General features: G+C 49.5%; 1 protein-coding gene across 1 annotated transcript; it reads right to left on the reverse strand.

The window, feature by feature from the left end:
* Positions 1 to 1,572: 1,572 nt before the first annotated feature.
* Positions 1,573 to 13,247, reverse strand: LOC140723702 (nuclear factor 7, ovary-like). The gene is made up of 5 exons (XM_073038259.1): positions 13,212 to 13,247; positions 12,922 to 13,155; positions 11,192 to 11,214; positions 10,986 to 11,104; positions 1,573 to 2,774 (listed from the first exon to the last, which is right to left on the reverse strand). Exons 1-5 carry the CDS (start codon positions 13,245 to 13,247, stop codon positions 2,221 to 2,223), a joined length of 966 nt encoding a protein of 321 aa, XP_072894360.1. The 3' UTR covers positions 1,573 to 2,220.
* Positions 13,248 to 14,429: the final 1,182 nt, after the last annotated feature.

Below are 14,429 nucleotides of genomic sequence, written 5' to 3' on the forward strand. Positions count from 1 at the left end.
TGTCAGGGCCCCTGCAATTTCTACTCTAGTCTCTCTCAAGGTCCGAGGAAATATCAAGTCAGGCCCGGGGGATTTATCTACCTTTATTCGCTGTCAGGCAGCAAGCACCTCCTCCTCTTTAATCTACAAATGTTCCATGACACTACTGCTTGTTTCCCTTCCTTCCATATACACTATGCCAGTTTCCTGAGTAAATACTGATGCAAAAAAACTGTTTAAGATCTCCGCCATCTCGTGAGGCTCCACACATAGACGACCACTCTGATCTTCTAGGGGACCAATTTTGTCCCTTACTATCCTTTTACGCTTAATATACTTGTAGAAACCCTTCGCGTTTACCTTCACATTATCTGCCAAAGCCACCTCATGTCTTTTTTCCTTCCTGATTTCCTTCTTTAATATTTTCTTACATTTTCTATACTCTTCAAGTAACTCTTTTGTTCTTTGTTGCCTATACCTGCTATACACCTCTCTCTTTTTCTTAACCAGATCACCAATATCCCTTGAAAACCAAGGTTCCCTATGCCTGTTAACTTTGCCTTTAATCCTGGCAGGAACATGCAAACTCTGCACTCTCAAACTTTCGCCTTTGAAGGCCTTCCACTTACTGAACACATCCTCGTCAGGGGAAAAAAAAACTTATCCCAATCCACTCTTCCTAGATCCTTTTTCATTTCCACAAAATTGGCCCTTCTCCAATTTAGAACCTCAACTTGAGGACCAGACCTATCCTGATCCATAATTAACTTGAAACTAATGACATTATGGTCACTGGACCCAAAATGTTCGCCTAAACATACTTCTGTCACCTGACTGTCTGGTTTCCTAATAGGAGATCAAGTATTGCATCCTCTCTCGTAGGTGCCTCTATATATTGATTTAGAAAACTTTCCTGAAAACAGTTCACACACTCCAAGCCACCTAGCCCTATTACAGTTTGGGAGTCCCAGTCAATATGTGGAAAGTTAAAATCCCCTACTATTACAACTTCCTGTTTCTTACATCGGTCTACTATCTTTATACAGATTTGCTCCTCCAATTCTCTCTGACTATTGGGCGGTCTATAATACACCCCTATTAGTGTGGTCACACCATTCCCGTCCCTCAGCTCCACCCATATGGCCTCTGTAGACAAGCCCTCCGGCCTGTCCTGTCTACGCACAGCTGTGATATTTTCCCTGACTAGTAATGCCACTCCTCCCCCTTTCATCCCTCCCCCTCTATCACGTCTGAAACAACAAATATTTCTATCATGTATAAACCTTAGGTGGGAGGTTATCTTTTTGTATTAATGTATTAAAAATAAATTATAAATTCTACCAATGAGAATTACAAATTCTGTTACTGAAGGATTCATATTCAAAATAGTATCCAACAAATCAGATTCTTGCATATATGGGAACTTATATAATTAATTTTTGTAAAAAAATTTCTAACCTGAAGATATTGCAGTAAGTGTGTATGAGAGAGAGAATATTTGCTAATTAACTCTTCAAAAGTCATCAATCAACCATCACAAAATAAATGATAATAAAAATAAATAAATCTGCAAAAAAAACAGATCCCCTTAATCACTAAAAATTAAACAAGTTTGGGAGAGAGAACTTAATATGACCTTTGTTAATGAAGATGGTCAATTCTTCTTTAATATGTGCCAATCAGTGTTTAATTCAATTTAAAATTGTTCACTGTTAACAAAGGAGAGACCACCCAAAATATTTCCTAACATAGACAATTATTGCGATAGGTGTGAAACTGAAGTAGCCACTTTTTCACATATGTTTTGGTAATGTTCTTCATCAAAATCTTTCTGGAAATCTTTATTTTCTACAATTTCTAAAGCTCTGAAAATTAATTTACAACCGAATGTACAAACCTTTGATTTCTGTCTATACATGCAGTCCTCGCATGACCTTTATCCTCCTCCACCCCACTATCTGCTCTGACACTCTGGTTCCCCTCCCTCCGCAAATCTTTTTTACCCCCTCCCCCGAGCAGCACTGGCAAATCTACCCGCAGGAATGTTAGTCCCCCTCCAGTTCAGGGGCAAACTGTCCCGTCGGAACAGGCCCCACCTTCCCGGGAACAAAGCCCAATTGTCCAGAAACATGAAGCCCTCCCTCCTGCACCATCTCCTTAGCCACGTATTTAGCTGCACTCTCCGCACATTTATATTTACAGGGACTTTACTCCTGACGCCGGTCCCGGGACCCGACCCGTTTACAGACCCGGAGCGGAACCGGAGCAGATTCTCAGCCACTGGTTTACATCCCAGGTCATGAAGAAAGGATAAAGTTTCCCCGTGAATTTATTCCGAGTGAAGCTGTGGAGATGGGACTTGGTCTCCGCGTTGTGAAATGAAACTGTCCCGGACTCGTAACTGAGATAAACTCCCACCCTCCCGGGGATGGGACCGGCAGCGAGACGGGACCCGGGGGAGGTGAGATCACCGTACATGTCACAATCCCGATATAACACGTCACAATCCCGCCCCATGACCCAGAATCCGGTCTGCTGACTCAGACTGAACCGTCTCTTCCTCTTCACAGACTCTGCGGCGACTCCCAGCCACCAGAACCGATTCCCCGTCACCTCCACCTCCCAGTAATGTCTCCCCGATGTGAATCCCTCCGATCCCAGCACACATTCCCAGTTTGTGAATCTCTTCCCGGTGTCAGGGAGATCCCTCCGGGTCGGGGTCAATCTCACACTCTTCCGATCCTCAGACACCTCGAGCCACGGACTCGCCGTTTCCACATCCAGGGTGACAGAGACTGGGGGGAGAAGCAGAGAATTAGAGAGTCCCCGGGGATCGGGGGGGGGACTCGGACAGCACGGCCCCGGGGATCGGGGGGAGACTCGGGCAGCGCGGCCCCGGGGATCGGGGGGAGACTCGGGCGGCGCGGCCCCGGGGATCGGGGGGAGACTCGGACAGCGCGGCCCCGGGGATGGGGGGGAGACTCGGGCAGCGCGGCCCCGGGGATGGGGGGGGGGGGGGGACTCGGGCAGCGCGGCCCCGGGGATCGGGTGGGGAGACTCGGGCGGCGCGGCCCCGGGGATCGGGGGGAGACTCGGACAACGCGGCCCCGGGGATCGGGGGGAGACTCGGGCAGCGCGGCCCCGGGTATCGGGGGGGAGACTCGGGCAGCGCGGCCCCGGGGATCGGGGTGAGACTCGGGCAGCGCGGCCCCGGGTATCGGGGGGGAGACTCGGGCAGCGCGGCCCCGGGGATCGGGGGGAGACTCGGGCAGCGCGGCCCCGGGTATCGGGGGGGAGACTCGGGCAGCGCGGCCCCGGGGATCGGGGTGAGACTCGGGCGGCGCGGCCCCGGGGATCGGGGGGAGACTCGGGCAGCGCGGCCCCGGGGATCGGGGGGAGTCTCGGGCAGCGCGGCCCCGGGGATCGGGGGGAGAATCGGGCAGCGCGGCCCCGGGGATCGGGGGGAGACTCGGGCAGCGCGGCCCCGGGGATCGGGGGGGGGGGGAGACTCGGGCAGCGCGGCCCCGGGGATCGGGGGGAGACTCGGACAGCGCGGCCCCGGGGATCGTGGGGAGACTCGGGCAGCGCGGCCCCGGGGATCGTGGGGAAACTCGGGCAGCGCGGCCCCGGGTATCGGGGGGGAGACTCGGGCAGCGCGGCCCCGGGGATCGGGGGGGTGGGGAGACTCGGACAGCGCGGCCCCGGGGATCGGGGGGAGTCTCGGGCAGCGCGGCCCCGGGGATGGTGGGGAGACTCGGACAGCGCGGCCCCGGGGATCGGGGGGAGTCTCGGGCAGCGCGGCCCCGGGGTATCGGGGGGAGATTCGGGCAGCGCGGCCCCGGGGATCGGGGGGAGACTCGGGCAGCGCGGCCCCGGGGATCGGTGGGAGACTCGGGCAGCGCGGCCCCGATGATCGGGGGGACTCGGACAGCGCGGCCCCGATGATCGGGGGGAGACTCGGGCAGCGCGGCCCCGATGATCGTGGGGAGACGCGGACAGCGCGGCCCCGGGGATCGGGGGGAGACTCGGGCAGCGCGGCCCCGGGGATCGGGGGGAGACTCGGGCAGCGCGGCCCGGGGATCGTGGGGAGACTCGGGCAGCGCGGCCCGGGGATCGTGGGGAGACTCGGGCAGCGCGGCCCCGGGGATCGGTGGGAGACTCGGGCAGCGCGGCCTCGATGATCGGGGGGAGACTCGGGCAGCGCGGCCCCGGGGATCGGGGGGAGACTCGGACAGCGCGGCCCCGGGGATCGTGGGGAGACTCGGGCAGCGCGGCCCCGGGGATCGGTGGGAGACTCGGGCAGCGCGGCCTCGATGATCGGTGGGAGACTCGGGCAGCGCGGCCTCGATGATCGTGGGGAGACTCGGGCAGCGCGGCCCCGGGGATCGGTGGGAGACTCGGGCAGCGCGGCCTCGATGATCGGGGGGAGACTCGGGCAGCGCGGCCCCGGGGATCGGGGGGAGACTCGGACAGCGCGGCCCCGGGGATCGTGGGGAGACTCGGGCAGCGCGGCCCCGGGGATGGGGGGGAAACTCGGGCAGCGCGGCCCCGGGGATGGTGGGGAGACTCGGACAGCGCGGCCCCGGGGATCGGGGGGAGTCTCGGGCAGCGCGGCCCCGGGGTATCGGGGGGAGATTCGGGCAGCGCGGCCCCGGGGATCGGGGGGAGACTCGGGCAGCGCGGCCCCGGGGATCGAGGGGAGACTCGGGCAGCGCGGCCCCGGGGATCGGGGGGGGGGGAGACTCGGGCAGCGCGGCCCCGGGGATCGGGGGGGAGACTCGGGCAGCGCGGCCCCGGGGATCGAGGAGACAACTAATGTCTCCACAAGGGTTTTACGCGGGACGGAGAGCAGAGAGACCCCTGGCCCTTGACTCCTCAGACAGGGGAAACATCCTCCCACACTCCTGCCTGTTGACCCCTGAAAGAATTTTGTGTTTCCATGAGATCTCCTCTCATTCTCAGAAACATGGAACAAAGAACATAGAGCAGTACAGCACAGGAACAGTCCCGTCATACAATGTTCACATTCATTTGTGAGTGTGATGGTTTGAGACAGTAATGGAGCTGATAATGGGAACCAGTACGGGAGAGATGAATGGCAGATTGAACCAGGAGGGGGAGGGGTGGAAAGCCCGTGGGTGAACTGTGTGTGTACACGTAATAAGAAGCTGGAGGGGGCAAAGATGGCAGATGAGGATGACTTTGTCACCTTTCCCACAACCCCATCCCCCGCAGCCCCTCATTAGGACAGGGGATGAATTTGCAGGAACCCTTAAGCAACACAGGTCTTGATGAAGTGTTTCAGTCTGAACCGTGGACTGTTTACTCTTATCCATAGAAACTTCCCGGCCTGCTGTTCCCCCAACAATTTGTGTGTGTTACTCTGCTTTAAATATACTCAATTATTTGGCCTCCACAGCTGCCTGTGGCAGATTCACTATCCTGTGGATAAAGGAATTCCTCCTCATCTCTGTCCTAAATGGACATCCCTATAGTCCAAGGGTCATTACACAATATCCAATCCAGTACCTCTGATCCCCTAGTGGGCTCAACAACAAGCTGTTCTGAAAAGCCATCTCGTAGACATTCCACAAATTCTCTCTCTTGAGATCCAGTGTCGACCTGATTTTCCCAATCCACTCGCATGTTAAAATCCCCCACAATTATCAAAACACTGCCCTTCTGGCAAACCTTTTCTATTTCCTGTTGTAATTTGTAGTCCACCTCACTGCAGCTGTTAGGAGGCCTGTAGATAACTGCCATCAGGGTCCTTTTACCCCTGTGATTTCTTAGCTCAACGCAGAAAGATTCTGCACCTTCCGATCCTAGGTCACCTCTTTCTAATGATTTAATATCATTTCCACGCCACCCCCTCTGCCTACCTGCCTATCCTTCCGATACACCGTGTATCCTTGGACGTTCAGCTCTCAGAGACATGCATCCTTTAGCCACGTCTCAGTGATGGCCACAAAATTATACCTGCCAATCTGTAGCTGTACCACAAGATCATCCACCTTATTCCTTATGCTGTGTGTATTTAAGTTTAACACCTTAAGTCCAGTATTTGGTACTCTTTGTTTTGATTGCACTGCAACTCATCCCAATGGGTGCAAATTTGCCCCATCACCTGCCTGTCCTTCCTGACATCTTTCCTACTCACTATCTTAGATTTATTTCTGTTTTCCCCCTCTTCCACTTTACCATTCCAGTTTACCATCCCCCTGCCAAATTAGTTTAAACCCTCCCTAACAGCTCTATTAAACATTCCCACTATGGTTCAGGTGTAACCCGTCCTTTTTGAACAGGTAATACTTCCCCCAGAAGAGATCCCAATGATCCAAGAATCTGAAGCCCTGCCCCCTGCACCAGTCTGTCAGCCACGCATTCATCAGCCTGATCCTACTATTCTTGCCCTCGCTAGCACGTGGCACAGGTAGCAATCCTGAGATTACTACCCTGGAAGTCCTGCTTCTCAGCTTCCTTCCTAACTCCCGGAAATCTCTCTTCAGGACCTCCTCCCTTTTCCTCTCTATGTCATTGGTACCAACATGTACCAAGACAGCTGACTACTCGCCCTCTCCCTTCAGGATATTCTGGATCCGATCCGAGACATCCCATACCCTGGCACCTGGGAGGCAGCACACCATGTGGGTATCTCTACCAGGCTCACAGAATCTCCTGTCTGTTCCCCTGACTATGGAATCCCCTATGACTACCGCATTCCTCTTCTCCCTCCTTCCCTCCTGCACAACAGCGCCAGGCTCAGTGCCAGAGACCCGGTCATCGTGGCCGTCCCCTGTCAGGTCATCCCCCTCAACAGCATCCGAAACGATATACTTGTTGCTGAGGGGGTCAGCCACAGGGGTGCTCTCCACTATCCGGGCATTTCCCTTCCCACTCCGGACAGTCATCCAGTTTTCTGACCCCTGTAGCCTAGGGATGACTACCTCCTTGTAGCTCCTGTCTATCACCTCTTCATTTTCTCTAATCAGAATCAGAATCAGAATTAAAAAAAACTGCCTTCCTTCAGAATTTAGCTCCCACGCCACCCTTCTTGTCCCAATCTAAAAAAACACCTTCAGTCCTGTATTCATCAGCCTATTCCACACTGTCCACATGAAATTCAGCAAGGCCTTTGATGTCGATGATAGACCACACTTGGAGCATTGTCTGCATTTCCGGTTCCCGAATATGGGGAGGATGTCATTACACTGGACAGGAGGCTTCAGGAGGATGTTACCAGGACTGGGGGCTTGGGTTAAAAGCAGAGAGTAGGATGTTCAGGTATGACCCCTTATCGAGGTAAATAATTCATAAGGAGCTTAAATAAAGTTTCTTTTTCCAAGAAATGGGGGTACAGATCCAGAGGCCTCGGATTGAAAGTGAGACGGGAAATTTTTATGAGTGGTCTATTGGGTAACATTCTCATAGAGAGGGAGGTTTGTAAATGGAATTTGCCCTCAGACGCTGTAGAAACAGGTAAAAATAAAATATTTTAAAATAAATTTGGGCAGGTACACAGATGGGAAATGGTTAGAGGGATGGGGGGAGGCAAACACACACAAATGGGCCATGCTCAAGAAGACATCTTAGTCTTGCAGATTGATGAAGTGGGCCGTGGGTTCAACATCCATCAAACCCTCCCAGATCATCCTCCTGAGGAATCTCACCCCGGAGTCTGTCTGTGAAGTGTTGATGTGACGTCACGTCAGAGGGCAGCTCAGTGTCACAGAACAGACAGATTGGGTAAGGACGGCAGATTTCAATCCTAAATGGGAATTTGTGCCTATTTCTGTGGCCGTGTGTCACACTTGATTGAGTTGTTTAAATGAATAAATGACTGTCTCTGAAGAGATTGGTTTCCAGGTTACTGAGGGAAATAACAACGTACATTGCTGAGGCTCTGAATACAATCTGCCAGTCCTTCCTGTGTATGTGTGTGAGGGAGCTTTGCCAGGCCGGTTATACTGTGTGTGCTTCTCCCGAGATGAAATCTTGACCCATGTCAATGCTTGTTGGTGTGTCCGAGCTCATTCTCACAATGCTTCAATGTAGTGGTCTGATAACCATGAGACATAGGAGCAGAATTAGGCCATTTGCCCATCGAGTCTGCTCCACCATTCAATCATGGCTGATCCTTTTTTTCCCTCCTCAGCCCCACTCCCTGGTCTTCTCCCCGTAACCTTTGATACTGTGTCCAATCTAGAACCTATCAAGCTCTGCCTTAAATACACCCAACAAGTTCCACAAATTCACCAGCCGCTGGCTCAAATTTCTCCGCATCTGTTTTAAATCGACCCCCCTCTATCTTGAGGCTGTGCCCTCTTGTCCTAAACTCCACCGCCATGGGAAACATCGTTTCCACATCTACTCTGTCTAGGCCTTTCAACATTCGAAAGGTTTCAATGAGATCCCCCCTCATCTTTCTAAATTCCAGCGAGTGCAGACACAGAGCTATCAAACATTCCTTGTATGATAACCCTTTCATTCCTGGAAACATCCTTATGAAATGAACCTTCTGCAATGCCAGCACATCTTTTCTTAGAAAAATTGTGCACAATACTCAAGGTGAGGCCTCACCAGTGCCTTATAAAGCCTCAGCATCACATCCCTGCTCTTGAATTGAATGCTATTCTGAACCACAGATTAACAGCCAGGAGCAACAGACTCCGGGACAGCTTCTTCAACCAGGCCATCAGACTGATTAACTCGTGTTGACACAACTGAATTTCTATGTTATATTGACCAGCCTGTTGTACATATTATTCATCATAAATTACTATAAATTGCACATTGCACATTTAGGCAGAGATGTACCATAAAGATTTTTAATCCTCATGTATATGAAGGATGTAAGTAATAAAGTCAATTGAATTCAAATCAATTTCTTGTTTATTTTTATTTCAGTTCCTCTCTGTAGATATTTAAAAGCTTCCCAATCCTCCGTCTTCCTGCTAATTTTTGTTTAGTTGTATGCCCTCTCTTTTGACTTTACATTAACTTGTCAGCCACGGTTTTACTATTTTGCCATTTGAGTATTTATTTTTGGAATACATCTATCCTTCACTTTCTTCATTTTCCTAGAAACTGACACAATTTCTGCTCTGCTCTCATCCCTACTCGCATCTCCTTCCAATTTGCTTTGGCCAACTTCTCTCTCAGACCACTATAATTTATTTTACTTCTCTGAAATACTACAATGTAAGACTTTACTTTCTCCTCATCAAATTTCAAGTTGAACTCAGCATGTTGTGAGCACTGCCTCCTAAGGTTTCTTTTAACTACTCTCCTCTGGTTAAATACATAACACCCAATCCAGTAGAGCTGTTCCCCGAGTAGGCTCAACGACAAACTGCTCTAGAAAGCCATCACGTTGCATTCAACAAACTCACTCTCTTGAGATCCTTTACCAACCTGATTTTCCCAATTGACCTGCATGTTGAAATCTCCCATGATTATCATAACATTGTCCTTTTCATCAGCCTTTTCTATTTCCAGTTGTAATCTGTGGGCCCCAACCCACTGACTGTTGGGAGGCCTGTATATGACTGGTGTCAGTGTCATTTTTACTTTTGCAGTTCCTTACCTCAACCCACAAGGATTCAACATCTTCCAATCCTATGTCACATCTAGCTGCTGATTTACCAGCAGAGCCACACCACCCCATCAGCCTTCCTTCCTTCCTCCGATACATTGTGTAACCTTGGACATTCAGCTCCCAACTACAACCATCCTTCAGCCACGATTCCGTGATGGCCACAACATCATACCTGACAATCGGTAATAGTGCAACAAGATCATCCACCTTATTTCTCATACTCCATGCATTGAGATATAACAATTTATGTACTGTATCTGCTACCCTTTTTAATTCTGCATCCCTAATGCACTGATACTCACCTTGCTGGCTGCAATTTTCTCCTCGCATCTGTCCGCCATATCTGACAGTCTGACTGCACGCAATCTTTGCATTTTTACCATCAGTCCTCTCCCTTCACTCCAGTTCCAACCCCCCACCCCACCAAATTAGTTTAAATCCTACCCAAAAGCTCTATGAAACCTCTCTCACCGAGAATATTGTTCTCCCTCGGGTCGAGGTGCAACCCATCCCTTCTGAGCAGGTCATTCCTCCACCAGAAGAGATCCCGATGATCCAAGAACCTGAATCCTTGTCCCCAGCACCATCTTCTCAGCCATGTTTATCTGTCAAATTATCCTGTTTCTACCCTCACCAGCACGTGGCACAGGCAGCAATCCAGAAATTACAACCCTGGGGGTGCTGCTTCTGAGCTTTCTACCAAGCTCTCCAAATTCTTTTCAGGACCTCTTTGTTTTTACTTCCTATGTAATTGGTCCCAAAATGCAACAAGTTATCTGGCTGTTTTCCCTCCCTCTCTAAATGCTGCAGACACGATCGGAGACATCCCTGACCCTGGCACCTAGGAGGCAACATACCATTCGGGTGTCCAATTCACGTCCATACATTCTCCTGTCTGTCTCCTGACAATTGAATCCCCTGTCACTACTGCTCCCCTCTTCTCCCTCTAACAACAGTGAGAGTTGTGGTTCCAGAAGGGGGAAGACCTGCGTCAGTCAGAGTCTGCACTCAAAGGGCACAGAGGACTTATGTATTTTCCTGACAATCCCCGTCACCACACTGATACCCGCTTTTATTCCCTACAATATCATCAAAACAGTATTAACTTCCCAGCTCCTGTGGTCGATCCAAACTCATGTCCTGGTGTGTTAGTGCAGTGTGCCTGGGATCAGGACACAGTGGTTCATCTGCCAGTCCCGTGTATTGGTTGTATTGTGACCCTGTGCTGGTGTGTTCAGGGATCTGACATCTCCAGCTGACCATGTGACAGTGATGCCTCCCAGTGGGTGGGGTTGATGTGGAATAAACTTCAGTTCCCCTTCAGTCCATTATCACAGCCAATCTTTGCTTCAGCTTATAAATTAATTGTGTTTCATGAATAAGTAAAAATGAATCTTTGTAGTTTTACCTCGGTTAATGGCATCAAGTGTTTCTCTCAGCACTGTGTACAACAAATAGAAGCGATCGAATTTTTCAACCGGTAGGGCCTCATCTGTCACTGACAATTCCTGGACATCGTCACTGATTCTGTAAATATTAAACTGCTGGTGATAAACTGGAATTTTGAACTATTTTACAAATCCATACAGGGTTTCAGTAAAGAGCATGTCCTACCTCCTGTTCTGACGAGCTTCCTCCTGAAATAAATAAAACACAAATCTTATTCGACTTGGACTTACTGTCCACATCATGAATTTAATCCAAATCATTACAAGGTGTTGAAAATTCCCACTCCCACAGTCACAAACACACACCAGCAATACAGAACCACGGGGTAAATGACAGGGAAAGTTTCTGAAATTCAGACCATTACTGAGAGGATGAAACTTACAGGAAAGACAGGACAGGCTGTGCATTACCATCTGGATATGACGTCAGGCTGATAGGATGGAGGAATTTAAGATCAGTGATGTATGTGATTGTATGCGGGTGGAGGAAGTACCTCATTATGGCGAACTCGAGAGGACACAGGTGCTTGGAAGTAGTACGGAGGAGATGTTGGGTAAGTGTTTTGGGAAGGGTGGAATAAGCTGCCAGCAATGACGGTGGAGGTGGATGCGATAGGGTCTTTCACAAGACTCCCACACAGGTACATGGAGCTTAGAAAAATAGAGAGCTATGGCTTACTCGGTAATTTCTAAAGTGAGTAGATGTTTGGCACAGAACTGTGGGCCAAAGAGACTGTATTGTGCTGTAGGTTTTCTTTGTTTCTATGTTTCTATTTATGGGGAGACCTTCAGTCAAAAATAAAATGCCAGGTGGTTTTTAATAAATCCCACAAGAAATTTAGTGAAGAGGATGTGGAACTCAGTGCCACATGAGTGGTTGAAGTGGAAAAGCAGAGATTGAATGTAATGGGGAGGCTGGATAAACACGTGAGGGACCAGGGAGTTCGGAGCATTGTTGCTGGGTGCGGTGAGGAGGTGACAGGAGGCTTGTGGCCGAGGGGAAATTGATAGAAGATGGACCAAATGGCCTGCTCATGACGGAGAATGGGACACAATCCCATGTAAAACTAATTCGAAAAAGTAGAGACAGTGAAAGTTTCTGTAATCTGACGGAAACCGGATATGGAGGATAAGTCTGATGTGTGGGTCACATTCTTTGTTCTCACTAATTCACAGAGAGACCCTCACACCCACCGCACCAGACACACTCACAGCCTGTGACTGGAACTGGGAGTTAATGTGAGTTTTAGAGGATATTTAATGTGGTAATTAAGGAAACGGTCAGCAGCTCTGTGTTATGATCAGAGTAAATCATTTCAGAAAAGATTGCATTCTGTCCTGGGATGTACAGAAGTTGTGGAAGTCATGTTTTGGGACAACAACCCTGAATAGTTGCATCAATTGTCTGGTGAGAAACAGTTTACTGCCATTTGTAAATGCTGTTTGTAGGAGCAACACGTCTGTTTTCTGTCTGCATTGTATTCTGTGTTATGTGTTTATTACGATAACCAGTCACGTGAGTGGGGACGTGGTAAAACCGAAGGGAATAAGTTACGTATTTGTACTTTGTTCTGGGCTGTTTTGATCCTGGGACTGGCAAATGCCATATCTTTTGTTGAACGATTTCTTGCAGTTTAATTTACGATTAATTATGCCGAAATTCCATTGCTTAAATATTGTATGTTGCCGATAAAGGATCGAATATCTATCTCCGATATTTAGAATGTCATTAGCGGAGTGATTGGAGGTTCATAATGCGAGGAGAACTCTCTGTGTGAGGACACCAGCAGTGGCAATTGATTTGGTAGAATTGGCCTCTGTGCTGTGTTTATTTCAAATATACCACTGTTCATTTAGTTCAATTTGACAGAAATAAATTGAAATGTAATCCCTCACCTTGAGAAACATCACACTGTCTTTTTGATCCATCTGTTCCTTTAACTTAGTGATTTCCTCTTGAATAATCCTTATATTCTCTTGAATCTTAAGAAGATTTTTCTCCATTGGGTTGAGAATCCTCTTCTCTTCTTCCCTGAGATCCCTGAGTAAGCTCTGCTCTTTCTCAATGATAATCTGGCGCAGTTCAGCAAACTGGGATGTGATGTGGGTCTGAACGCTGTGTGACTGTTTCTGTCGAATGAAAGGTGAAGATTAGTTTACTGCATTGCTGTGTTGTATTTCCTTACGACATTAAAGTGACCATTCAGTCCATTCAGGTCCATACTACTTCTGAGACATTCCCATCAACCCCTTTCCCTCACATTTTCCTGAAACCTATTCTCCCTCAATGACCCATTAACTCCCACCTGATTCACATACACCCTCCACCACCTTCACAGGGTTAATTGTAGTTAACCATTCATCCAGTATGTCCTTGGAATGTGTCTGAAACTGTCATGGCCACAGGGAGAGCATGCAAACTCCACACAGACAGCAGCAGAGGTCAGAATCGGACCCAGGTCACTGGAGCTGCGATACTCGCTATTCTGCATTACATGGAGCAAAACTCGACAGTAATATCAGAAATTCCGCTCAGGAAGCCTCACCTGAACTCCGGAAATTTTCTCTTTCTGTTGCTGCTCCTTTTCCTGGAAGTCTGATTTCTTTTTTGTGAGAGTGTCTAAGGAAGATTTTAGCTGATCCTGGAAGTCAGAGAGTGAAGGAAATAGAAACAAAGATGCATCAAAAGAAACAGGTGATCAAACCCGATTATCACACAAAATGCCGGAGGAACTCAGTGAGTCAGGCAGCATCTATTCAGGGCAAATAAACAGACAGTGTTTCGGGATGAGACACTTCATTAGGACTGGGAAGGAATGGGACAGAAGCCAGAATAAAAAGGTTGGAAATGAGAACCAGCTGACAGGTGACGGGTGAGACAACGTGAGGGGGAACGTGGGGGAGGGTGATGAAGTGAGAAGCTGAGAGGGGACAGGTGGAAGAGGTAAAGAGTTGGAGAAGAAGGAATGTAATACGAGAGAACAATCGACCATGGAAGAAACGGGAGGAACTGGGCTGTTTGTGGCCCTGAATGGTGACGAGGGAGGAGGTTAGGAGTCAGGTGCAGCACTTGTCCCGCTTGCAGGTGTCGGTGCCAGGAGGGAGATCAGTGGGGAGGAGCGAGTGGATCAGGGCGATACAGGACGGGGAGCGATCCTTATAGAGAGCGGAGAATTCCGGGGTGCGGAGTTGGGTTGTGGGACGGAGAGATGCTAGAATCCCGTTGGAGATGGCGGAAGTTGCAGAGAATGAGGTGTTAGTTATGGGGACTCGTGTGATGGTACGTAGGAGAAAGGAAATGTGTTAAGTATTAAATTAATGTTAGTTTTACCGTGTAGATTTTAACAGCTTCTTTAATCGGCATGAAGCGGTGCTCTCTGTGTTCCTGCGCGTCTCTACAGATC

Source organism: Hemitrygon akajei, unplaced genomic scaffold, assembly GCF_048418815.1.
Source record: "Hemitrygon akajei unplaced genomic scaffold, sHemAka1.3 Scf000127, whole genome shotgun sequence".
Lineage (NCBI taxonomy): Eukaryota > Metazoa > Chordata > Chondrichthyes > Myliobatiformes > Dasyatidae > Hemitrygon > Hemitrygon akajei.

Bases quoted from the DNA above. Each gene is read 5' to 3' on its own strand.
- LOC140723702 (XM_073038259.1), bottom strand. From the start codon at position 13,247: ATGGACCTGAATGGACTGAATGGTCACTTTAATGTC. The intron at 13,156-13,211 runs GTAAGGAAATAC...TTCATTCGACAG, and splicing joins TGAATGGTCACTTTAATGTC to AAACAGTCACACAGCGTTCA. The intron at 11,105-11,191 runs GTAGGACATGCT...TAATATTTACAG, and splicing joins GAAGCTCGTCAGAACAGGAG to AATCAGTGACGATGTCCAGG.